A 27,863-nucleotide genomic window follows, 5' to 3' on the forward strand; every position below is an offset into this window, starting at 1 on the left:
GCTATAATTAAACCACAAGGTGCAACCAGCTTATTGTACATTTTTTATATTTTTCCCCTAACACATTTGTTTTTCAATTGAATTGTACAGGTTAAAGGTCACATTAAGGGTGGAAAAAGTTTTAAAATTATTTACTGTGGTCTCATTTTTTTATATCACAAAAACCTGGCATTTAACAGGGGTGTGTACACTTTTTATATCCACTGTAAATGATAATGGTAATCAAGAAAAGTTGACTTTATTTAGAGACGATATGTTGTAACTGATAAAACCAGAAAGGGACATCTCAGTGTTGTGGAACATTTTGAGACAGTTTTGAGACAGTTTCAAATCTTTAGGGATATAAGATTAACGAAGATAAAACAAAGGCTACTGTTGTAATCTATGTACCCAAATGTAAACTGGTCCAGCAATACCTGTATTCATGGGGACACGATAAGATGAAGTATTTAGGAGTATGGATTAAAAAAGATTCTGTTATATGTGGTTAGAGACTAAACAAAAGATAATACAAAAACTGAGAAACTGGAAGCTTTTGTTTATGGTTATTGACAGCAAGATACAAGCCATGAAAATGTTTTTAGCCCTTTTTGTTTTATATACAAGTCAGATACATTTTTACCAGCCAGATATGTTGCGGACAATAATTAATAAAAAGTTGAAGGTATTTATCTGGGTGGGGAAGAGGGCAAGGGTCAAATGGGATAAGCTGATCCTTACAACAGAATAAAGTATTTTAGGATTACCTGATTTGAAAGGATATTTTAGAGCTACACAATTAAGGCTCATATGCATAGCACAAGGAGAAAGTTATAATTCAAACTGGAAAGTGATGATGATGAATCAGAGAGGAAGTTAAAGAAATAAAGCGAGGGTGGGATGTTGTTTATTTATTGACATTTGATTACTAGGAAAGTTCAACTGGATAGAAGCGAATTTGCAGTGGAGGCCGATGGAGAAAAGTTTGAAAGTTATTACACAACATATAAGAATAATAATGCTACAGTCTTTAAAAATTATACAAAAAAAAAATACAGTTTAAATCATTATAACAAATTAGACATAATATGTAAACAATGCTTAAGACCAGATACAAGTTATATGAACATGATTTAACAGTTTGAGAAATTTTAGCCAGTTTATAGAAAAGTTAAAGGTCAGTTAGTACAATATTGTAATTTGAAGTGAGAGAAAAGCAGGCTTATGGTACATTTAAAGAAAAAGCTAGGGGAGAAAATTGACAGAAATATGGAAGTAAGTGAAAAAGGAAAAGTAAGAAGATTTAAGATATGACTTGGTATTTGTCCACATTTAGAGATATAGTTTAGCATGGTGTTGAACAAGAATAGAGTTTTGGCTACAAAGTCCTTCAGAATGGTTTGGAAGAATGAGAGGGAGGGTACTGACTTGATGGTTAGAGATATCACTGATCGTAAGGAGCTCCAGGCCTTAGCAACATGGTACAAGTAAAGACAATGCCCATCAGATCTGATACATCATTGGATTACAATGACCAACTAGGAACACAATTGTGCAGAATGTCATTTAATGCTGGACAACAGATGGGTTCTGGATAATTTTATTGGTGGTAAAAAGCTAAGTATATGTTATGGAAAGAGACCTAATGACGACATATGAAGTAGAAGCTTTCCATGACAAACTGTGTTGAAAGCTTTAGACAAGTCTAGAAATAAGGAGGAGACTAGTTTGCTGTTATCCGTCTACATAGGTTAGAAGTACAATGTTAGTACTATGGGAAGGACAGAAGCCATGTTGCATGGGGGACAGGAGTTCTTTCTACAGGAGATAATTTAGCAATAGTTTCTAAATACATTTTTCAAGTATTTTGGAGAAGGGGGAATAAGACTGCTATAGGTCTAAAGTTAGTAATGTCTGTTGAATTTCCTCCTTTGTGCAGACAGACAATGTGTGACTTTTTCAGAGAGAAGGAATGTAGGAATCCTGGATTAACCTATTTATAAGGACTGAGACAGGGTAGGCAATGCTATCGGCTGCTATTTTAAGGTATTCACTTGGAAGGTCATCAGATGAAATAGAGCATGGTTTGAGTTTATGAGTAAAGAGTAGTGTTATGTAAGATGTGGGCATAGGTTTGAAGGTGAAAGTGGATGTGATGATACATGGTTGCTTAGCAGGGTTAGGATTAGATGTTGGGGAATCTTTGGTTAGAGCTGCTATGCTATCTATGAAATAAGAGGTAAATTCTACTGCAGTTTTGAGTGATGTGGTATTGGGAGAGGGGTTAGGGTTGAATTTATGGCCAGGACGCAATATTTATTTAATGGCTGTCCAGACTGTGAAGCTTTCTTAAGTTTTCAAGATATTGTGGTGTTTTATATTTTTGCTATATTTTCCATGCTTTTTCCTCCATCCTGCATTAGCATTCTACTCTTTTTGGATAACCAAATTGCATTGTTTTAAGCCTCTTTCTTCTGGGAGGTGCTAGGCTATTTAGGATACTCAGGAAAGTTGTACTGAATTCATTTATAGCATCATCTAAGGGGAGGATTTTCAGGAAGTTCTAGTTAATAGATAACAGGTTAGTAATGAACATTTCTGGGTTAAACTTGGAAAGGTTGCATGTTGTTTTACAAACACGCTGTTTAAGTGGATGTGTGTGATGTCTGATTGACTTTGGATGCAGATTCTTTAGGAGAACAGCTGCCATGCAGAACATTATATTCAAAAGCCAACACAAGAATGGAGAAAGGAGATTTTGATAAGGATGACTGCAATTAGGGGTACAGAGAACAGGCAAGACGAGGCTATAATTTCCTGGAAAAAACTATCAAAGAAACCAAGGTATTAGGAGGAAATAACAAGAGAGGGAAAGACAAGAGTATGGGAAGAGGCCACAAAGAGATTTGGACTGCAGGCTAGAGACTGCTTTCCCTATCAGAGATTGAGACTACGTGTAAACAGAAAAGGATAGGGGAATTCTAGGTGAAAGACCTGCTCTGGTAGAGTTTTTAGTTGAATCTAGAAATGAAGCTGCTGTTAAAAAAGAGATAATTAGCAGAGATATAAAATATCACAGAATTATACGAATCAATCAGAGGAGGTGGCTAGGAAAGACTGGGAAGAGAGATTGGATAGACAATTCATGAAGAAACAATGGGAGGACATATGTATGGCTCCCACGTATGAAACAAAGTCTAGAAGATTCAGGATTTTTACTTGAAGTGTTCGCATAAGTATGTTTATACCCAAAGCAAACAACATAGAATTTTTACTCAGGTTAATGGCAAATGTTGGAGGTGTGAAAGGGAAGAAATAGGTAACCGAAAACATATGTTCTGCGAGTATAATGAGTTGGCAGACTTCAAAAGTCGCCTATAGAGTCCTCTGTCAAAAATACTGGGTGAGCAAATGAGTGTAAATAAGGAAAGTATTTTTTTTTTCATTTGGCATACAGGATCTGAACTGCCTACACATAATAAGGCCTTAACAAGTTTAATTCTTGTGGCTGCCAAAAAAGCAATTGCTAGAAAACGGAAATTAAAGTCCAAACTAAATATATTTGGAATACTGAATATTACAACAAGGATAAAAGAACTGGAAGTGGGATATTTAGAAAAGAGTAGGAGCAAATTACATAGAAAAAATGGAAATTGTAGTAACAATACATGCAAAATAATGCTTTACAGGAGGAATAAAATTTATGGGAAGGCAAGAACTGAAAAATGTATGTAATGCTGGACTGACAACAGTCATACAAAAAAATATGCAGTGTATACAATGTGTGTAACTAGGAACATATTCATAGGTTGGTACTACGCTATCAGCCCTAGGGCCTATACAAGCCTAGCCGTAACAATTCCCTGGATATTTCTTCCCACAATATTTACTTCTGTTTTAATATGGTTTGTTTTCCCTCAATATTTACTTCCCACAATATTTACTTCTGTTTTAATATGGTTTGTTTTCCCTCAATATTTACTTCCCACAATATTTACTTCTGTTGTAATATGGTTTGTTTTCCCTCAATATTTACTTCCCACAATATTTACTTCTGTTTTAATATGGTTTGTTTTCCCTCAATATTTACTTCCCACAATATTTACTTCACGTTTAATATGGTTTGTTTTCTTTTACATAAATGTATGTTTGCCTGCTTCTTATTCAATCTTCTTCTTCTTTCGGCTGCTCCCGTTAGGGGTCGCCACAGTGGATCAACTGTTTCCACTTCTTCCTGTCCTCTGCATCTTGCTCTGTCACACCAACCACCTGCATGTCCTCTCTCACCACATCCAGAAACCTTATCTTAGGCCTTCCTCTTTTCCTGTTACATGGCAGCTTCATCCTTAGCATCTTTTTCCCAATATACTCTGTATCCCTCCTCAGCACATGTCCAAACCAACATAATATTGCCTCTCTGGCTTTGTCTCCAAACCTTCCAACCTGGGCTGACTCTCTAATATACTTATTCCTAATCCTGTCCATCCTCATTACATCTAGTGCAAATCTTAACATCTTCAACTCTGCCACGTCAAGCTATGACTCCTGCCTTTTTGTCAATGCCACTGTCTCCAACTCATATAACATAGCTGGTCAAACTACCCTCTTGTAGACCTTCCCTTTCACTCTTACTGGTACTCGTTTGTCACAAATCATTCCTGACACTCTTTTCCACCAACTCCATCCTGCCTGTACTCTCTTCTTCACCTCTCTTCCACACTCACCATTACTCTGAACTGTTGATCCCAAGTATTTAAACTCATCCACCTTTGCCACCTCTACTCCCTGCATCCTCACCATTCCTCTATCCTCCCTCTCATTCACACACACATATTCTGTCTTAGTCCTGCTGACCTTCATTCCTCTTCTCTCTACAGCATATCTCCACCTCTCCTGGGTCTCCTCCACCTGTTTCCTACTTTCACTACAGATCACAGTGTCATCTGCAAACATCATAGTCCACGGGGACTGCTGTCTGATCTCGTCTGTCAACCTGTTCATCATCATTGCAGATAAGAATGGGCTCAGAGCGGATCCTTAATGTAATTCCACCTCCACCTTAAACGTATCCATCACTCACACTGCAGACCTCACCGCTGTCACACTACCCTTGTACATACTCTGTACCACTTTTACATACTTCTCTGACACTCCCGACTTCCTCATACAATACCACAACTCCTCTCTAGGCACCCTGTCATATGCTTTCTCTAAGTCCACAAAGACACAATGCAACTCCTTCTGACCTTCTCTGTACTTTTCCATCAACACTCTCAGAGCAAACATCGCATCTGTAGTGCTCTTTCCTGACATGAAACCATACTGCTGATCACTAATCATCACTTCCCTTCTTAACCTAGCTTCCACTACTCTTTCCCATAACTTCATGCTGTGACTGATCACTTTAATCCCTTTGTAGTTACTACAGCTCTGTACATCACTCTTATTCTTAAATATCGGCACCAAAACACTTTCTCCATTCCTCAGGCATCTTCTCACTTTCCAAGATTTCATTAAACAATCTAGTTAAAAACTCCACTGCCATTTCACCTAAACACCTCCATGCTTCCATAGGTATGTCATCTGGACCAAGAGCTTTTCCATTCTTCATCCTCTTCATAGCTATCCTTACTTCCTCCTTGCTAATCCACACTGCACTTCATGATTCACTATACGCACATCATCCAACTTTATCTCCCTCTCATTCTCTTCATTCATCAGTTCCTCAAAGTACTCTTTCCATCTGCTCAACACACTCTCCTCACTTGTGAGTACATTTCCCTCATTATCCTTTATCACCCTTACCTGCTGCACATCTTTACTAGCTCGGTCCCTCTATCTAGCCAATCGGTACAGGTCCTTTTCTCTATCCTTAGTGTCCAACCTTTTATACAACTCTTCATACACCTTATCCTTAGCCTTTGCCACCTCTCTCTTTGCCATGCTCCTCATCTCCTTATACTCTTGTCTACTTTCTCCATCTCTCTGACAATCCCACTTCTTCTTCGCCAACCTCTTTCTCTGTATACTCTCCTGTACTTCTTCATTCCACCACCAGGTCTCCTTGTCCTCCTTCCTCTTTCCAGATGTCACACTAAGCACTTTTCTAGCCATCTCTCTTACTAGCTCTGCTGTAGTTACACAGCTATTCGGTAACTCTTCACTGCCATCCAGTGCCTGTCTTAACTCTTCCCTGAACTCCACCTCACAATTACCCTTTTTCAATTTCCACCATTTGATCCTTGGTGCTGCCCTCACACTCATCCTCCTCTTCTTGATCACCGATGTCATCCTACAAACCACCATCCTATGCTGCCTAACTACACTTTCCCCTGCCACCACTTTACAGTCTCCAATCTCCTTGAGACTGGCCCTTCTACATAAGATATAATCCACCTGTGTGCATTTTTTTCCACTTTTGTATGTCACCCTATGCTCCTCCCGCTTGTTAAAATACGTACTCACCACAGCCATGTCCATCCTTTTCGCAAAATCCACTACCATCTGACCTTCTGCATTCCTTTACTTAACACCATACCTACCCATCACTTCCTCATCCCCTCTGTTCCCCTCACTAACATACCCATTGAAATCTGCTCCAATCACCAGTCTCTCACCCTTGGGTACAGTCATCACCACTTCATCCAACTCACTCCAAAATTTTTCTTTCTCATCCATCGCACACCCAACTTGTGGAGCATAAGCACTAACAACATTCATCATTACACCATCAATTTCCAGCTTCATAAACATCAATCTATCCGACACTCTTTTCACCTCCAAAACACTCTTAGCATACTGTTCCTTCAGGATAACCCCTACGCCATTTCTCCTCCCATCCACACCATGATAAAACAATTTGAACCTTCCTCCGATACACCTATTCAATAAAGGTGTTAAAAGAATAAGTTTAGCTTGAGCTTGTGATTCCTAGGGAATCTATCTAGAGATGATATGATCTCATCTCTGACAAATATGGAACTACCCATGCAGTTACACTCAGACCAGAATACCTGGTTAAGTGCTAAACCCCAGGTATGGAAGGAGTGCTGTCTTAATGGTGAAACAAAGTCTTGGATGTGTTCAAGTTGCAGAGAAGCCTCAGGATCAGGCAGTTTACTATTAAAACTTCTGGCACTGAGATCTACTTTGATATGGTCAGAGTTCGAATTAGCTGCAATAATGTAACCTAGGTTGGGATGTCCAGCAGCTAGATTTGACGTTTTGTAAAAATTGTAATTTAGAAAATTGAGAGCTGAAAAACCTATAACAGAAAAACATTTTTTTTTGCATTGAGGCAAGCCCCATCCCCATGCAGCCCCAAATATGTACAGCAAGAATCCCACACCTCTCAAAATTATATATACCATTCCGCAGTTGCACCACACTGCAGAAAAGGGGAAGAAATGAAAAGTGTACCACCAGTACACACAAAACAATATTCTGTGGTGAACTCACCACAATGTAAAATATGCACAAAAGTCAGTGATGACTCATAGGCTAGTTAAGAAACAGCTGTCACAGAAGCATTTAATGAATTCTTAACTTCAGAAGAAAAAGGTTTGACCATTAACTTCTGCATATTCTCAAATGACACAAGCACAAACTTTAACACATGAGCTTGGTAGTTTAAAATCTTGAATGTTGAAACTAAGTGAATACATTAGCTTATACACTGATTTTCCATCTTTGTCAGATGGAACAGGGTTATTTTGCAGTAACATGTTTAGCACCAGCAGATTAAGGAAGAAATATCATTGCTATATCTGCTATGGGGTTAGTAAACAGGTATTTGTGTGTCTGAGGCATCTTGTATAATCTGTCATACCTCTTAGGAGGCTGACCATCAGGTAAGCTGGAGGCAGTGCAAAAAGCATTTTCTAAAACAATCAATACAAGATGAAAAGGATCAGGATGAAAAGGATCAGTCTTAGGCATCTGTAACTATAACCCATTATAATATATTTTCTTTGCCATAGGTATCTCATTCTGGTTACACTGAAAAAAACTCTTTCATACTGGATAAAATGTCAGTGAAAAGAAATCTCTTAAGCAAGGAAATCTGATGTTATATTTTCCTCAGAAACAGAATGCTAAGACTGAGAAGAAATTCCTGTGGTAAAATCTTCCTAATGCAATGTTTGCTCTTTTTACTGAAAAACTGTCAGAATGAGAGGGAACTATTTTCCTTTTATTACCTGAAGACCCTTGGGGCCAAGGGACCCAGCTTTCACATCCTTCTCTTGGCAAAGTGAAAACCCATCCCCTGCACTTGCATTGACAGGGAGAAATGTCTCTGTCCCTTGCCTGCTAAGGACATTGCTACAGCTGCAGAGGATGTAGCTTTCCTACCATTTTTGATGGCTTGGAAGGCTTCATCAAGTGGACTGGGGGGGAATGGGTGGCCCAATGAACAAGTGGCCATAAAATAGTCACCCCTGAGGCAAATTAGGAGCTGGCCTGACCCCCAAAAGACTGCTAACCAAGTGTTTTCTTTTGTATGCAGGGGGAAGGTGCAACTGTAGAAACTGAAGGCTGATACATCAATAAGCTGAAGGATAAATGAGAAAAGCGGGTAGCAGTGCCTATGCAAGTAAGTGAAGTGGTTGGAAGAGAACAGGTTCTGAGATAAGTAAACCATTGACAGTTCCTGATTAAGCATAATATCCTTTCCCAAACAAACATGCAGAAGTTTAAAACTGTAATACATTTTTTGTCAAACAAAACACTTTTCCACACAAAAAACTCCCTTCAGATAGGCAAAGATAGTCCCGATACCTTTATTTTGTAGCAAAATATACATTTTTGGCAGAAAAAAACACAGGTTTTCCTCATAAAATAAAATAAAAAGGCTTTCCCCAATAGACACTTATCTGCCCAACTCTTGAAGGATCATTAGTCAACAGACAAATTGATGGGGACCACTGAAGAAGTGCAACCTTTGATGGCAAAAAATCTCTAAAGTTTTCAGTGCACCAGCTGTAGCTCCCGGTAGATGGAGTGCAAATACGCTGGCCCAAGCTTTGATAAGAGGGCCAGTGCAGGGAGTAAGACCCATATAGATTAGACTACTGGAATGAGGATCTATGTAGTGGACAATGGACAGGTTAAAAATCTCACAATATGTTCTGAAGTAAAGGCAGAAGAAACGCTGTCAGTAATCCAGAGACTGAAAGTTAACGAACTGGTACTCAGTAACAGGGTCATATTTTTAGATCTACCTGGCAGAACTAATTTAATTCAGGCACAAAAGTAGGATTATTCTTATTAAAAAGTAAATCTGAACCAGTATTGAATACCAGAATCTAAATGGCAAGCAGTATGGGGGAAATACAGAGAATGCTTAAGCCCGTGACCACAGAGGAATCACAGAGTGAGTGGAACAGCCCACTATCCTTGTTCCCAAACCCGAATGAACTATAACGTTTTATAATTGCTTTATAAAACCAAATAGTACATCCAAATTTAACCTATTCCTTGAGTGGATAAAATGACAGAAAACCTGGATAAGGCCAGATTCTGTCTTCACAGGACTTAAGGCTTACTGTCAAATTTCATTAACTCACATAGTGGAAAAGGTGGGAAACCCTGACTAAGCTCATGCCATACACAAGAGGGTGTGTTGGTGATAACAGAGACCAGACTTACAGGCAAGAAATAAGAAGACATGTTACTGTAAAATCAGCAGAAATTTAGGCTTGAACTCAGAAAACTTATGCTTATTTCTAACCTACATGGAATTCTGGGGAGGAGATTCAAATATGTTTGACTGGAAAATGTCTTTGCTTAGCCAATGTGGGTCTGCTACTTTGCAAAGGAAAGCTGGCAGATGTTATACCTGTGGAGTTTGCCTTGTCTGTGCAGGCACCTGCTGAGAGTCTTCCCTAACTGTGAGACTCTTACCACTTGTACCATGAAGGTGCTAGAGGGGTATACCTCTGAGATTTGGACATTTGTAGGCCAGTTTTGAGACACTGTGCACTGCTTTCCATGGAAAGAAAGCCATCCTGAACTGTTATTTTACTCAAAGGTACTGTATTAAAGACTGAGGTTCTTTTTTTTGTTTCATCGATTTTTGTCAAGATAAGCACATTTTTGTTCATCGCCTTAATGAATAAATCCATGCTGAATAAACTGATGGTAAAGAGTGTTTCAGTAACTACTACTAAATCACTAACTGCTACTAATATATATATATATATATATATATATGCATAGACACACACACATATGTACACATATGTGCACACATGCTTTATATATATATATATATATATATATATATATATATATATATATATATATACACACAAATATACAGATACATACATAAATAATATATGTGTGTGCGCAAATGTATGTATGTTTATAGACAGATAGATTAAGGAAGTGGACCCATGATTGATGTCTATTTTGTTGTCACCATTTGGTCAAAACAAAAAGATGGTCGACATGTGTGCAATATCAACAATCGCTGGTTGGGGGAATATGCCCTTTCCCTGTGGACTGGGTGACCTCGGAGTTAATATATATATATATATATATATATATATATATATATATATATATACACATACATATTTAGCAGGGTGTGGGGAGAGTGCAGTCTCATTTCTGCTGCTAAAGGGTTAATCCTTGGAGCACCAGCAGCTGCTGTCAACTTTCCATTACATCTATATATAAATATATATGCATATATGCGTCTATGTCAGATGATTTAATTTTCAGAAACTCGGAAAAAAATATCAGAGACTATGTGATCAAGTTTCTGAAAACTCAATCATCAAAGAAACAACCCCCAAATATCAAATAGTTTATGTGATCAAGTTTCTAAAAACTCAATCATCAAACCCCCCCCCCCCCCCAAAAAAAATCAACCGTGTTTTATGTTTTTGCAGGGGGCAAGCCCTCTTTGCACTCCCTTATGCCCTGCAAATTATATACCAACTCCAAATCACACTTCAGAGAGGAAAAGGATAAATTTCACATCCTCGTTGTACCATGATCTCCATTCAAATGCTTCAAGTTTTCAAAAATTCAGTCATATGGTCTCGGCCATATGGAGTTTCTGAAAACTTGATCAACTGACAGACACACACACACACACACACACACATATATATATATATATATATATATATATATATATATATATATATATAATTTCATCTAAAATTCAAATTATCTATACACAACTGGTCTAAATACAACCAATCTAGTCCAGCATAACAAAAAAAAAACAACAATATGTACTTCTCATAATGCTAGATTCATGTTATGTTGTTCCACCCAACTTTTTGGGTATTCAGATCCAAACAGATCTGACTGCTGGCAGTCTTAGAGTCTTGTTATTCTAAAGCTCTGCCTCCTCTCCCATAATGTGCTGCCTGTTTGGAACTCCTCAGATTGAGTCTGCCTATAAAATCTCACCTTTGCATGCAAAAAGAAAATTTGGTATTAAAATACGATAGTCTGGGTAACAGGGACAGAATCAGTAATGGTTCTAAGATCAGATCTCAAAGTGTTCCACCTTATCTACATCAAGCCGTGAAAAAAAGTAATAATTTGAAAGAGGAAGGTGGGAGGTACGGTTGGGACAGGTGGAAGAAGACAGCACGGCTCTAATGTTACTGTAAATACATAACTTTCCTATCTGGTAATGTCTCTTCCATCCGCCTCAACCTTTGGGAAAGAGTCCTCAGCCATTCTATTGGGTAGAACACTTTTCATAATATGGTTGAGCCCAAGGATGATTTGAATCAAGACTGGATGCTGCAATATAGTTAAGCCAAAGGATGGTCAGTATCAAGACTGGATGTCCACCTTATAATGAGTGATGAACATATGAGAAGAAGCCCATGTGACTGCTGCATAGATGTCATCCAAAGAACTGTGAGAGAAAAAGACTACAGAGGTAGCCACTGCCCTGGTAAAATGGGCCTTAGGTCCATAAGGCAAGGAAATACCTTTTAAGGAATACAGAAAGAATATACAATCAGAAAGCAATCTGGACAAAGTATCTTGGAAACTGGTTGTCCAAGTTTTGTCTTACAAAAAGGACACAAAAATTTGGTTGGATTTCCTGACATTTTGGTTTTATCTAACTAAAACCTCAACTGAAGATGGACATCAAGACAATGAAGCATGTACTCTCTTTTATTACTAAATTTAGGAAACAAAACAGGCAACTCAATGGACTGATTAAAGAAAGACTCCTAGGCCACCACAGGAAGAACAGATGGATTAGTCCTCAAGAAAACCTGTAAATCAGAAACTCTCCTGGTTAAAGTAACCACTATCAGGAAAAGAGTCTTCCAGGATAAAAAACTTGAAGTCCACTGTAGCTGCTACATCAAATGGGGGTTTCTGTCAAGGACTAAAGAAGGAAAGACAAATCTCATGGAGGAGCTGGATATCTTACTGAGTGCCTTTCATTAATGGTTTAAAAAGTTTCAAAGATGCAACGAGTATGATCTTGACCTATATAAAAATTAGAAATAACTACCATCTGAACCAATAACTAAACCCTGAGTGAAACAAGAAAATCCAAAATTGCTGGATTGGGGCAGGAAGGGATTCTAATCCTTTGAAAATGGCCCAGATAGAAAAACGTTTTCATTTACTAGTTTAAATTTTCCTAGAAGATGTTTTCTGGGTCAAGAAGAAATATGAAGCACTCATTTAGAAAGCTTGGGATCATTGACCATTATTGAAACTGGAAGAACCAAGTAGTTAGTTTTAGGGGTTCCAATTTCTGGTGAGGCTGACCCAAGGGGTGAGATCATATCTGGAGCCATGCCTAGAACCTAAGGTGGCGGAAGAAGATGTGGTCACATGTGGCATTTTGTAGGAACCTGATGATCAAGGAAAAGGGGATCAGTAGATAAGCATACAGGAGACCTGGGACCAAACATACAGAACAGTGTCCCTCAATAACTCTTCCACTGGAGGGGATCAGGGCAAAGTAGAAACTGCATTTGCTGTTGAAAGCAGTTGCAAACGGGTTGCAACACAGTTGTCAACAGGGGCAGAAAATTCGAGCCAGCACTTCTTAACTGAGGGACCAGTTGTGAGACAACAAAATGCTTCTGGCTTAGACTGTCCACTCGAATGTTGAATTTCCCAGGAATGTGCACTGATATCAGAAAGTGGTGTGAGAGTACTGACCACTGCCAAACCCTCATAGCCTCTTAACATATAGGGGTAAGACTGTGATCACCCCACTTGTTCAAGTACCACATTACAGCAGTTTTGTCATTCTGAAGCATTATTACACCTCTGGGAAGGCAGTTTTAAAATGCCTGCAATGCTATGAGGACTGCCCTCATCTCCAAAAAATTGATATGTAAATAGGCCTCTGTTTGGGACCAGGACAGCTTCTCCCTTGTAGTACCCCTCATCCCAGAAGGACAGTGTCCATTGTCATCACGGTTTTGGGCAGAAGAGCACAAAGGGACAACCTAGAAAAACTAGAGGGGAGGACTGTCCACCAATAAATATGCTGGTGAATCATGTTTATGAGGTGGATTGGAAAGGTCATGGGAAGGGAGTAGATGGACCACTGAGTTGACAGTGTCCACTGCAGAATTTTCATACAGTATCTTGCCAGAGGAATGAGACAAATGGCTGCAGCCACATGACCAAACATGTGCTGAATGAAAAGAGCAGTAGGCCTTGGATGCAGCAAGATTTGATTGGTTAGAGTTCGTAGAGAAGACAACCTCGATGAGGTTAGTTTTGATATTTATTTGGCATTGTCCCAATAAACTCTTGGCTCTGTACATGTTTTAACTTGGATTTCTTCAGGTTAACAGTGGTTCCTGAGGACAGGCACAACTGAAAGAGTCCCTTCCTTGAATCAATGGCACTCCTGATGTTGTAGTGAGGAGCCAGTAGTCCAGGGATGGAAATACTCAAAAGCCCTGCAGCCTGAGCCAAGCCACCACTGTCATGCAATTGGGGAATATATGGGGCTGTGATGAGATAGAATAACGGTGCTCAAAACTAGTAGTGATGGTCTCCCAGCCTGAAGAGCACGGACCTTCTGTACAGCCTTTCTGTGTTTATGTGATAGTGGGAGTCCTTGAGGTCCATTGAGCACATCCCGAGCACAGGCAGAAAGGACTGTGCACGTACCATCTGGAATGTGGTCTGCTTGACATATAAATGTAGTGTACTTAGGTCCAACATAAGCTTGAGGTCCACTGTTTTCTTCAGCACCAAACAGAACCTTGAGTAGACCGGATCCTACCTGGTCTAATGGGACCCCTCGGATTACTTGGTTTGACAGCAACTTCCTTATTTCCAGTGTTGCTTTCCTCCACGGGTGAGGTACAACATCTGTGAGGTACTTCTATTTTAGATTTGGAAGACTGTGAAATGGGATTGAGTAACTTCTGAAAAAGACTCTCAACATCCATGTGTCTGATTTGATGACCTCTAAATCTTGCGAGTGGATAGTTAAGCACCCTCCAATTGCCTCCAGAGTGCAGTAACAGGGCAAATTTTCAAGAGTTGAGAAAACACCTTTGAAGCCCTGAAACTTCGGATCACCCCTGCCATTGGAATGGCTACTATTGAAGCTACATTCTCTGCCTCGGGGGGGGGGGGTCTACTTTTACCAGAAATGTATTGGGAAACTGCTTGATTTATACAGGAACATCTTTCTCTCCCTTCTTTGATTCCTGAAGAAGGTCCTTTGAGGGGATGAAGAAACATACTCATTTGGCAGAGAGCATTATGTCAATATTATCTTTTACTTTGGAACCAAAAAGAGCAGTCCCATCAAAGGGAGCATTTAAGTATGACACCATGAAGCAATCTGCGAAATGACAAAGGTGCATCCAGACATAACAGTGAGTAACAATACTGGTCCCTGATGCACAATCTATACCATCCACTGCACTGGAGATAAGGCATGTGAAGATGTAGGATATAGACTGGATGGTGGATCATGGAGTTTCCAAGGTTTTACAAGACTCAAATCCAAAAAACAAAACAAAACTGTTGAATGAAAGCATGAAGTAAAACCCCAGTTCAACGGCTGAAAAAAGAAAAGAACTCCAGGCTACCACAACTGACAAGACAATAATTTATTGATAAAAAATGTGTGTGCGGTTTCGTTGCAAGTCAAAACTGCTTCTTCAGACCAAAAAAATACGTAATAAAACATAAATATTTAAAATAAAAAACAAAATCACGTTACAAAAAATCACTTTAAAAAGGAAATACCATTGCAATACCAATAAAAATACAAAACAAGCCTCTCGAAATAACTGGCTAGTCACTGTAGATCCATCCAATCATAAAAGAGTATGACTCGCCTATCAAATCTAACCTCAAACGTGGTTAACTGCTTTTTACATGAAGAGAATAAAACTCCTCCAATCACTTATTCATACAAGGCGAGCCCCTCAAGCCTGATATATGATAGAGTCAACATTTCATGATCATAAAACAGGTCATTCAGACCACTTACATAACACTGGTAAAAGTATTTTTATTGGTGATGCAATGATAGTGAATGCTCGATGTCTGACTTATGTGATTTTGGCCTTGATCTTGATTTGGTTTAGTCTATAAGTTTTTTTTATATAATTTGATGCTTTTACTCACTGTGTAACTGGTCTGAATGACCTATTTTACCATTGTGAAATGCTGGTCTAAATGAATGTGTGTCTATTGTGAGTGAATTGAAGCTAAGAGCTTCCAAACTGTAAAATTTATTTTGTGTTTAGAGTATACTGTGCATTTAAATTCTTTGATTTTTTAACAGTTTTTTTACAGCCTTTTTTATTATTGGTTATTTCTTAAGGTATGTAATGATGTAATTTACAGTTTACTATCAAAAGTTAGAAATTCATATGGTCTAACGTTCATCTGATCGACCCATATGGTCGACACATGAATATTAAGTAGTTCATTTGGTCGACAGGAGGTGCATACAAATAACCTGTCAACATTGTTGACAACAGGCAAGGATATACCCTTGTCAGCACTGTTGTGCAATCTCGGAGTTGTAATATATAAGTAGTAGGGGGTGTGGGGGGCATGGGGGCACAGCCACCGCAAAAATGCTACTGTTAGTCTTGCAGATGTTTTTCGACCATTTAAACTTTGACATTTTTTTTCAGTATTTTGAACGTTCGGTGTAATGATTTTTGACATTATGACTGTCGACCATGTGAATTTCAACATTTTGATAATAAGCCTGTAATTTACTATAAGAATTGTTCCTTTTACTGTATGACACAGTTCTGAAGAAGTTATAAAGACGAAAGCGCTTAACTGTGTTGTTTTAACCTATCAAATACTCCAGTAGTTGATTCATGGCTTCCTGGTCATTTGTTCTTTCCTTACTTTTTTTTTTTACATACCACTTTCAGGGTTTGCATGGAATTTTTGGTTTATAATCCTCGGTCCTGGTATTATAGAGATCTTGCACAAATATTAACAGCTTTCTCATTGACCAAATTAAGTCAGCAAAAAAGCTGTCAAGTAAATGACAATTCAAGTAAATTAGGGGATGCCATACACAAACACACATACATTTACAAATAAAGTTTGCTTTCAGTCTCAGTAGGAGCATTCCTTACCTGTATCTGCAATGCTACAAGCCTTACAACTGCAGTGCTGAATGGTAGTGGTGGAGAAAGATATGGACTTAGATGAAGAAGAGGCAATCCATCTGCCACACTAGAGGGTCCAACAACACCCATAACCTGAAAAAAATTACATCAATTTATCAACCAGTCCAAAAACACAGTCATTACTGTAAGAAGCATATTACTGTATGTTACTTATTACAGTTATCTATTGTGAGCAACTAAAGGAACATCACTGAAGTGAGTTTGGAATAGACTATAAATCTCATTACAATAAGTGCATTTAAAAATGGCTAGTTAACCAACTTTTGGAAGCAAGAAATCACTGGGATGCTTGCCATTCAATTCTGGACCTCACAAATATTCCATTAGGAGAATACTAGCCCCTCAACAGAAAATATAGATTTTGGAATGGCTGACACATTTACAGATTACTAAAGACATATTATGCATTGGCCAGGCACTGTCATGGTTGTATATACAAATGTCTGCCTCTAATGTTGAATAAGTTATAAGGAATTCAAGCAAAATTTAGCAAATGAGTCTGCTAAAGCACTCTTGCTGTGTCAATGCTTTATTAATACACAAATGACCCGGCAAGACCAATAAGATACTGTGCGGCCATCTGTGTTTCCTTAAGGTTTTTATCAAGACCATCAACACACTTGCATTTGCCTCATGCATGCTTAATAATAATGTTAGATAACATACTGGAATGCTTGATAGTCTACTGGGGCTTTATATGTCCCCATTTACATCCAGAATGACTACCGCTAGTCAGTGGATGTTCTTGTATTTTGTTTCCTTGTTCTTTTAATTTGTATGCATCGGTATCTGTCAATTTTCTGGAGTATGTTATCATCTACCCAGGGCTTTCATAAATAGCAAGACCCCATAAAAGACGGCAGCATCAAAATGAGATGCATCAAATCCTACTTGACAATACTCTGTCAATTTTTTTTTGGTTTCCCCTACAACTATTCATCAGGCATGACCTGCAGTCATTTCTGAATCTTCTACTCTGACAACCCCAGTATCTCTCCAGCTTACCCCATCATGTTCCAAGACCACATCAGTAGGGATGTCTTAGTATAAGTGCACAAGGAACAGAAAGAAAGGAGATCTGATAGACCTGGTAAGGACAGTTACAATCTTTTTTTCCCTACACATTACCTAATATCCCCACTAACATCCATTGCATAATTACACCAATGCATGATTTGTGCAAGAGAAGAATCCATGCTATCCACAGAGAACTGGCAGCCCTGAATGGAAAACCATGTTCCTCCCTCGGGATAAGACAGCTGGCAAAATGCCACTTTATCCCCCTACCCTGGCCGACCTGTCAGGCATATCATTTTTAATTGCATAACTTTACACTGTCACCCTGCAGTGGGCTTTGCCTGTACTTATACCTTTGTTTATATATGGGGCAATTCACATTTGCTGGAGATTGTTCAAATAATCTTTATTTGTTCCATGAGGAATCTTCATAAATCTTCCCATTTCCATGCCAATAAATCTTACTTATCTAGTCTGCAGTACTCCTTAATGTTCCAGAAATCCCTCTTCTTAGGAATAGCCTTGAGAAAATTGCTTTATTAATTGACATCTGCTCTCCCTTATCACTGGACAATTACAGTCTGATGGGACAACTTTTTGCAGTCAGCCTCACTGTATCTTACTGCTGGATAATGTTTTTCAATGTACTTCATTTCTTTGTTGCACATATTACTTTGTAGATTTGTATCTATGCTGCTCCTGTAGTTTTTATATGTGATACTATTTTTGTTCCATTGTGCAATAGGTCATAACTGAAAAGGGACTTGATCCAGCTTACTTATCCTGTAACTGATAAATACCAGACTCACTTCTTCAGCTTGCTTTGCTACATAACTCTCAGTCATCCAGATTTTTGCCTCATATTTTTGGTATATTCCGTATAAATTTTGTGATTTTCTGGCAAATCAAAGAGGATTGCAGTCAATAAATAATGACCAACGTTTGAGTTTCAGACTTCATATCCTTCAGAAAAATGCATGTATATGCAAAACCTAGCATTCTATCAACTTTCTGTTTGTAAAAATATTTAAAATGTATCCCTAATGTTGGGCCTTTGTCACCCCATTATTTTTGGCATTGTTTCTTGTTATGAGGTATGCCAACTTCCATTACTATGGCAAGTCACCAGCTAGCAATGACCAGCAGACAAGAATATTCAGTTACAAATCCAGCCGATGACCAAATAACAGCTTAATAACTGCATAGAGACTACAGAAATTGATGTAACAAGTAGGTACAAAGCTATAAACTATAAAGTGTTAGAAGCACAAGGAAACATAATATATGTGACACTTACAAAATGTGACACGTCTAAAATAATAGGGATAGACATGTTTTCCTTAGTAATGGAAGCAGAATGGTTGTTCTCAGCACAAATTGAGTGTACATTGTTATACCAACTGGGAACCACAAAGGGGAAAAACAAATGACTGATGTTGTATTAGGTGAGGGGTCAGTGGACGTCAGAAGTTTGTTTGTTTATTCATTCATTCCAAGTGTAATAATGACAAGGGAGACTACATTTACAAAATGCTGCAGAAGAAAGACTGTTCAGTACATCAAAGTTAACTTTGCTATACATGTTGAGCTTTGGTTTTGCTAAACTTGTAGACTAAAAAAATGTTGTTTCACTTAGTTTTATACCCCACCCATTTTCTCTCAGTCAGTGTGATCCCAGAGTATGTAAATATAGAGACTGGGAGTGTGGGGACAATGGAGGTATGAGCAGGGAGGCTTGTCTCCCACCCCGCAAAAACAGTGTAGGACTTTTTGGTGGTATTTTCAGCATCACTACTAGGGAATGTGATTTTTTTCTAGGGTTAATAGAGGTGATGAACACACCCTGGTAATGTCTGACCATAAAGCTGTCTCCTTTGAAATCAAAAATCAACTCTGAAATCCAATTAAAACCAGTAAATGTTAGGAACTATTCCAAGGCAACTCACCTTTTTTTAAGTGATGGACTGCCAAAATTCAATGCTTGACAAACCCAGAGAACATAGCAGCCTATGCTGAATGGCTCTCAATCTCTGTACCACCATGGCAATGGCTGCATAAAGTCTGTTGTACCTACCAGAAGTAAGCCCAGGACTAGTCCTAGAAACAAACCACCCTAGTGGCATCACAAATTAAACAGAACATACAATGAAAGGAAATAAAAGCAAAAATCAGGAAGGTTAATTCCCATAAAAATAGAAACTCTCTCATCAAAGTAAATAGGCAACTAAGAGGGATAATTAGGTCAAGCAAAGCCAACATACAGCTATGTCAGAAACCTCAATGGATGCACACATCAGTGTGTTGAACTGGTGGTTAATGGTGCCATATCCACTGATTCTGCTGATATAGCAAACCTGTTAGTGGAGAAGTTCAGTTCCAACTTTATCCCTCTCTCACCCCTAACCATCCCCTTAAAAATACCTTCAAACATAACCCCTCCAGCTAGAGAGCGTGTACTGGCTGCACTCATTAAACCAAGAACATGACCACTATGGGCCCTAATAACATCCCAGGATGCCTCCTGAATAGTCTAAATTATGACTTATCAAGACCCCTGGAGTCATTATTTAACTATAGTCTTAAAACAGGCTCTGTGCCATGTGAATGGAGGACTGCAACCATCATCCCCCTTCATAAAGGAGGACTTTCAACAGATCCTGGAAATTACAGATCCATTAGTCTGACAAGACTTGTTAGCAAAGCCATGGAAAGAATTATCACTGGAATTATTAACAAGGACATAGGAGACCTCAAGACACTGGATCCATCACAGTTTCCTTTGATAAAGCCAAAGTCATGCTAACTGAAACTGGTGGACTTCTTTGAAAAGGTCACTAAGGCAATGGATGAGAAGAAAACAGTGCATTCTGTCTACCTAAAGCTGGATAAAACATTTGATGCAATACCCCACTCAGGCATTATCAACAGACTTTTGGAACTAGGTATAAGCCCCTTTACAACACCCTGGATAGCTAGCTGACTCATTAATAGGACCCAAGAAGTTAGAATTGGTGAGACCACCTCCGCAAATAGCCTTGTTACCAGTGGAGTCCCCTAGGGCTCTGTGCTGGTTCCACTCCTCTCTGGCATCTACTTCTTGGATGTCAAAGCCAATGTCAAAGGCCTTAGGCTGATCAAGTTCACAGATGATTTCAAACTGCGAGCAGTCACTAAATCCCCCTAGATGAGAACACTATTCAGGAGGTCTAATAAAGACAAATGCATGCCTTAAACGTCAATACCAAGAAATGCATTATAGTACCTTTTGGGAAGCCTACCATCCCAGCTAAATACATCATGAATTAAACACCCTTAAAAGTTGATTCACCTGTCAGGGATCTGGGAATTCATGTAGACAGTAACCTAGCCTTCAACTAGCATGTGTCCAAGGTAGTAATAAAACCCTTCTGTGTTGCTCAGCTTAAAAGCAAGGGCATGGCATCTTGGTCCAGAGAGGTTATAATACCACTGTACTTAGCCCTCATCAGACCTGTCATGAAGTATAATGCACCCTTCAGTATGTACCTGACCAAACACATGCAGCAACTGGAGTGTCCACAAAGGTTCCTTACAAAAGGACAACATGGAGTTAACACAATGTCTTATGCTGACTGCTGCAAATCCTTGCCTCTATACTCGGTATCATACAAACTTCTGAGAGGCGATCTTTGTCTGGCATACAGGGCATCCCAGCACTCTGTTTTGATGAACCATTTGCATATCCACAAAACAAACAGCATCAGAACTACTAGAATACAAAACCTAAACTTTGCGTGTGGCATAAACAGAACATGTTGGTGAGACAGATATGTGTTTCAGAAAATTCCCATTCTCTGGAACAGGCTCCCCATTCATGTGAATCACAGCTCCTCCCCATCCATGTGAATCACAGTTCCTCCCCATCCCTTTTTAGCACAACTGGAAATTTAACCCTGGTCTGGCTCCTAAGACTCTGATGGACAGAGGCAGTCAGTAAATCACCACTTATATAAATCAAATGTGTAGGCCATATTTGAGTTGTACAGCTAAGGTTTTAAGGGCCTTAGTGGTTGTTACCCTAGTATAAACCTATGATACTATGAATCCTATGTCAATTAAACAAGATATGACTGATCAATGTAAATCCATCAGATATTAACTGAAGTGGCAAGTATTCAAAGGCAGTGGGTTTCATGGCATCTTATACATCAAGGGGCACACTAACCATACGTACAAAAATCTACTTGTTAAAAAGGATACAAAAAGGCACAAAGAAAACAGTATTTGCATTAGTAACACTGAGTATCACTAAAAATGCACAATATGGTAACTGACTGCAACAGCTATATCTAAAAGTAATGCTGGACAAGTATGATATTCATTGAAAGTCCCCTCACCTCCAGTTAGGTGAACATTTTTCAGGATAAGGATGAAGCTTGGCATATCAATCACTAAAAAGGAAGTCTTAAACCTCTTTCACTAAACTTAAGTATGGTTTGCAAGTATTGTGCCTTCTTAAATTTGGAAAATAAAAGTCAAACATATACTGTTTAACAGTTCTTCAAAGTGGGCAACAGTACTGTTGTGTCCATGGAGGTGGAACTGAAAGTGGATAGGGACAACTGAGGCACAGAAGTGGAGAGAACTTAAGAAATGGTGCTGAAGAAAGGATTAAGGCAAAGCATGGTGTATATATAAGACAACATGATTTCCTTTTGCAGTGTACACACCTTGGAGGTATTTATTTTATTTTTAGTTTGGGAGTATGGCAGGCTTCACTCGCAGCTTGGCATTTGATAGAATTCATGGGTCAGTATTAGAATGCGTTGTATTGAGAGCCATGTTTGTGGGCAAGGCAAGTAGTTACTGGTATTTTGGTGTTTTTGTCTTACTTTTCATCACTTACTTTTGGCAATGTTCATTGCAGAGATTTTTTTTTCTTTTTAACATAAAGCCCATTACAACAATAAAAGCAAGGGGGTAGAAAGCTCTGAGAAGTCATATAAGCCTCATTGATCAAATGTCCTTTATGCTGTGTACAGATCCTTTAGTAAATCTGGTAACAAACTTACACTGGAAGATAGAAATTAGCCCCCTCCTTTCTTCACTGGGAAGCCAGTCAAATTTTTTCAAACATATACAAGATGGGCCAATATTTTTATTTGAGTTAACCTTAAGCAAGAAATTTGTGGCATAGAAAATTGCTGTGTCTTATGCACAGTAATTTCACTGATAGAGAAAGAAAGACCCATTTACATATACTTTCATACATTTTATTTACTACATAGTGGCTGGTATGGTAACAAATCTAAGTATACCTCTCAACCTCTTAACAGTAAGAAATATGGACAAAGCCATAATTAATGGGGGGTACAAAAGCCCCAAAATAGGGACAATTTTAAATACTCCTCTTGCAGACTTAGAAAGTAGATAAAATAACATTTTTTTTGTTAGCATGAATTTTCTGGAGAGTATGAAGTCTGAAACTCAAATGTGTTTCATTATTTTCCGAATCCTCAGTGATTTGCCAGTGGTTTCCCAGAAAAAACACAACTTTAAGAGAAACAGACCAAATATAATTGGAAAAAATCTGGACATTCTGTGAAAATCTGGAGAGTTGAGAGATATGGACCTGAGGCTATGGTAGGCTTTTACTCACTAAAGAGTTAATACTGTATGTAAATGAGGTTATGGGATCTTATCCTAGACCCCCCCCATTCATAAAAGCCTGACTGTTTCTCATGCCATGGTACTTTGCTTGTTATTTCATCGGTGTGTACTGGGCCAACGGCCTTGGAGCCTTTAGAAGTCTAGTCCATAGAACTGCCCTGGCATCATGCCTCTTAGTTCCCGGTGCCTCTATCAAGTAAAGCCATGGGAGTGATCCCCAGGGTGAACTTTCTATTTCCCATCCACTCATCAAGATTTCTCTTGACAAGGGTCAGTGAGGTGCTTTGTTTGACATGTATGGGAAGTATATTCCAGAGCATGGGCAGTCTCTGGGTTATGAACCTTTCCCTCCAGCATGTTCTGTTGATTGTGGTAATGAGGCTGAGGTCCCTGGAGCATGTGGTGCACTGGGACTGGGATTACATTAGGTGCAACATTTCTAACAGAGCTGGGTCAGACATGGCTTTCTAAGCCAAGCAGAGTCTGCCTCTTAATAGATGATATGAGACAGAGAAAAGCTGGAGTTTCTTGAGTTTGTTCATGTAGGGCATGTGTTTAAGACCTAGGATTCTCTTTGTGAGGTACTTTAGACGCCTTTCCAGCTGTTGCAGGTGTTTAGTGAGGTACATGCCAAATGGGGCATTATACTCGATGACTAGTCTAATGAGGGAAGAGTAGAGAGAGATGATGACCTCTTTCTTACTGGATGCAAAACCCTTAGTAATGAGATGTGCCACACAGAAGGACTTTCTGACCACAGTGGCAATGTGGTGGTCGAAAGAGAGGTTGCTGTCAACCTGTGTCCCCAGATCTCTTATAATGCCATCAGTGATCTGTGGGTTATCATCAATGTGGTAATTTAGTATAAAAAGAGATGTTATGCTTTATTGGTCTTAAACCATTGCTTGTGAACTGATCTGTAGCCATCTTGGTTTTCTGTTAAGCTCTGTACCAAATGGGCTAGCTATGTAGGTACTTCTAATAAAAATACATTAATTTTCACAGTTATGAATTAAATCTTTTGAGTACTGTGCAGTAAGTTATTAGTTAACAGAAAAAAATGGAAAGAAGACAAGGTACACATTAGTAAGCACTAGCCACAGAGTGAACAAGAAGTTATATACCCACCATAACGTTCGATGTATGTAGTCCATCTCGCCTTACATTCTAACCCCTGGGGTCAGAGCCGAACCTCGGCTCCGACTCGGCCATACTCTAGCTCAAAGTCTTCAATTGGCTCATGGCTAAGAGGTATCCCATCATACAACAGGCCCATTCCCCAGATCTTGTTTGCTGCAAGTGCACACACACACACACACACACACACACACACACACACACACACACACACACACACACACACACACACACACACATACATACTGAGAAGAAGAACAACCCTAACCGAAAGGACTACTGACACCTAGAGACTATACCTCCAGGTCCTCAAGGAGGGGGTAGGAGGAGGGGTTAGTAAGAATGTAAGGCGAGATGGACTACATACATCGAGCGTTATGGTGAGTACATAACTTCTTGATGTTATGTAGTCCAATCTCGCCTTCATTCTTACCCCTGGGACAGCGTCCCTAGCACCTTGACCTTGGGTGGCTCAGTGAAAAATACTCTTGAGCACTGTAGAACCAAAAGAAGATCTGCCTCTAGAGACCAGATCTAATTTGTAGTGACTAATAAAAGTATGAGGCGAAGCCCATGTTGCTGCAGCACAAATATCATCCATAGACATCCTAGCCTGAAATGCAGCAGAGGTAGCCACAGATCGTGTAGAATGAGCCTTCACTTTAAAGGGTAATTCTTTGCCATTGGAACCATAAATAAATGAGATGCAATTGGAGATCCAGCGAGACAAGGTTACTTTAGAAACAGGAACCACACGTCTAGTGTCTGAAAATGAAACAGACACTTGATCTGACTTCCTGAAATGTTTTGTCCTATGTAAACAGAAACGCAATTGTCTATGAACGTCTAGCTGATGAAACTTAAATTCTGCCTTGTTAGAAAATTCAAGAAAAAACACAGGCAACTCAATGGATTGGTTGATATTGACAACAGAAGCAACCTTTGGAATAAAAGAAGGATTGGTTTTTAAGGAGACCCTGTCTTTGTGAAATATCAAATAAGGTGGCTTAATCAACAAAGCTTGGAGCTCAAAGACCCGCCTAGCTGAAGTTATGGCTACCAAAAATACTGCTTCCTTGACAAGAATTTTAGGTCACACGTAGCTGCGGGCTCAAGGAGAGCTGAGGTGAGCTTCTGTAAAACAAAACTGAGGTCCCATGGCATTACTGGATCAAAGACTAGAGGTCGGAGTAACATTATCCCTTTCAGAAAGGCCCTACAAAGCCCATGAGCCATAAGGTTGGGCTGATTAGCAACGTGAAAGGTACAAATCACTGCCAATTGTATGGTTGCTGCAGCTGATCCCTGACTGAACAGTTGAGAAAGAAATTCTAATATTTCCGAAATAGGAGCTGTATAAGGATCAATATGTCTTTCACGGGCCCAAATGGAGAATCTCTTCCACTTACTGGAATAAATCTTCCTGGTAGAAGGCTTGTGGGAAGAAGAGGGAATGTGGACCACTTCCGCTGAAAAACCATGAAGCCTGACTAGAGACGGAACTGGAGCAGCCAAGATGTCAACTTGAGGGTCTGGATGGAGGGATGGAACTGTCGTGACATATGAGTCACCAGATCTGGATCTGGGTCCAGAATCCAGGGATCGTCCATTAGATAGGGTTGAAGGAAGGGAAACCAACTCTGACAAGGCCAGTGTGGGGCAATCAGGATCATTTTGCTTCCCAAAGACTGTGCTTTCTGAATGACCTTTGATATCAGAGGAAATGGTAGAAAGGCATAGAGAAGACCGGAGGGCCAATCGTGAAACAGAGCATCCCTGGGTGTCTCCCCCTCCGGGGGGATAAGGGTGAAGTAGCTGCTGCATTTAGCACTGAGGGGGCTGACAAATAGATCGCAGCAAGGCTGACCCTATCTGCGGAATGTCTTCTCCACAACATATTTGTTCAGGGACCACTCGTGAGGCATTAGGATAGCTCTGCTCAGCCTGTCGGCAATCACGTTGAACTTCCCCGGTATATGCATTGCAACTAGAAAGTACTGGGAAGACACCGCCCACTGCCAAACTCGAAGTGCCTCTCTGCAAATGGGGTATGACTTGGTTCCTCCCTGCTTGTTCAGATACCATATCACTGACATGTTGTCTGAGTGAATTGCAGTTGTCCCTAGAGGGAGAAAGCTCTGAAGTGCTTGCAACACTAATAGCACTGCTCTCATCTCCAAGACATTGATATGCAAATGGGTCTCATGATCCTGCCAAGTGCCTTGGACTGTCCTGCCGAGATAATGTCCCCCCACCCGATCTGGGAGGCATCCCTGGTTACCGTGGCAACTGGAGAAGATGGTACAAAAGACTTACCCACGTTCAGATTGCTGGCCTGAAGCCACCAGCTTAGATCCTGCTTGCACGTGTCCGTAATCAGAATAGAATGGGAGAGTGGAAGATACTGTAGTGACCATTGGGCGAAAAGCAGCCACTGAAGAACCCTCATGTGTAGTCTGGCAAGGGGAACTAGCATGATCGTGGCAGCCATGGTCCCTAATAACCTGAGGACCACTTTTGCCTTGACCTTTCTCAATGGTAGTAAGGTGTAGACCTGCTGTTGTAGAGCCTGAATTCTCTCTTCTGGTAAGAAGGCCCTCATGAGCACCATATCTAGTTTGACGCCGATAAAAGTGACATGCTGCAAGGGCAACAAGGCAGATTTTTCCCAATTTAGAGTAGTTCCTAACCTTTGGCACAGTGTAATGGTGGCGTCCCTGGTCTGCAACAGTAGATGTCTGGTGGTGGCAGAAAGGAGCCAGTCGTCCAGGTACGGAAACACTTGGAATCCCTGACGTCTCAAGTGAGCCGTTACCACTGTCATGCATTTGGTGAACACCCTGGGGGCTGTGGTGAGACCAAAGGGCAGGGCAGGAAACTGAAAATGACTGGCTCCCAGCCAGAAGCGTAGATGACTTCTTGATGTGCTGTTCATCTTGATATGGTAGTAAGCAACTTTGAGGTCGATGGAGCACATCCACACATCTTTCCCTAACAGAGGGAGTATTGACTGTAAGGTGACCATGCGGAACGTGGACTTTTTTTACATGTAGGTTCAATCAGCGGAGATCCAAGATGGGTCTCATGTCCCCTGTTCTTTTCAGCATCAAAAAGAATCTGGAGTAAGTCCCTAATCCTACTTGGTCTGTGGGGACAGGCTGGATGGCTCTCTTTGAAAGCAACTTTTATATTTCTAAAGTTGCAGAATCCCTGCGACTGGGTGGAACTTCTGGAATTCTCTTGGTTGGTGGGGGAGGAGAAGAGAAGGGAATATGATAAACTATGGAAATTATCTTTAAAACACACTCGTCTTGGGTGACATCTTGCCAGGCTTCTGGGAATAAAGAAATGCGACCCCTGACCAGCTCCAGAGATGCACAGTCAGGCCTCCTTTCAGGAGCACTGGTAGGGAGAACTGCAAAAGGAATCACA

The 27,863-nt window shown here is 39.8% G+C and overlaps 1 protein-coding gene across 1 annotated transcript in view; it reads right to left on the reverse strand.

Moving 5' to 3' along the window:
- UNC80 (unc-80 homolog, NALCN channel complex subunit) overlaps window positions 1-27,863 on the reverse strand; it is a 5,631,640-nt gene that overhangs the window by 758,682 nt on the left and 4,845,095 nt on the right. The window contains exon 54 of the mRNA XM_044060513.1: window positions 16,575-16,700. Within this exon, the coding sequence (XP_043916448.1) occupies window positions 16,575-16,700 (126 nt within the window). The remainder of the gene's footprint in view (window positions 1-16,574; window positions 16,701-27,863) is intronic.

The sequence above is a fragment of the Protopterus annectens genome, chromosome 2.part0 (genome assembly GCF_019279795.1).
Source record: "Protopterus annectens isolate FY-2018-M chromosome 2.part0, PAN1.0, whole genome shotgun sequence".
Taxonomy (NCBI): domain Eukaryota; kingdom Metazoa; phylum Chordata; order Ceratodontiformes; family Protopteridae; genus Protopterus; species Protopterus annectens.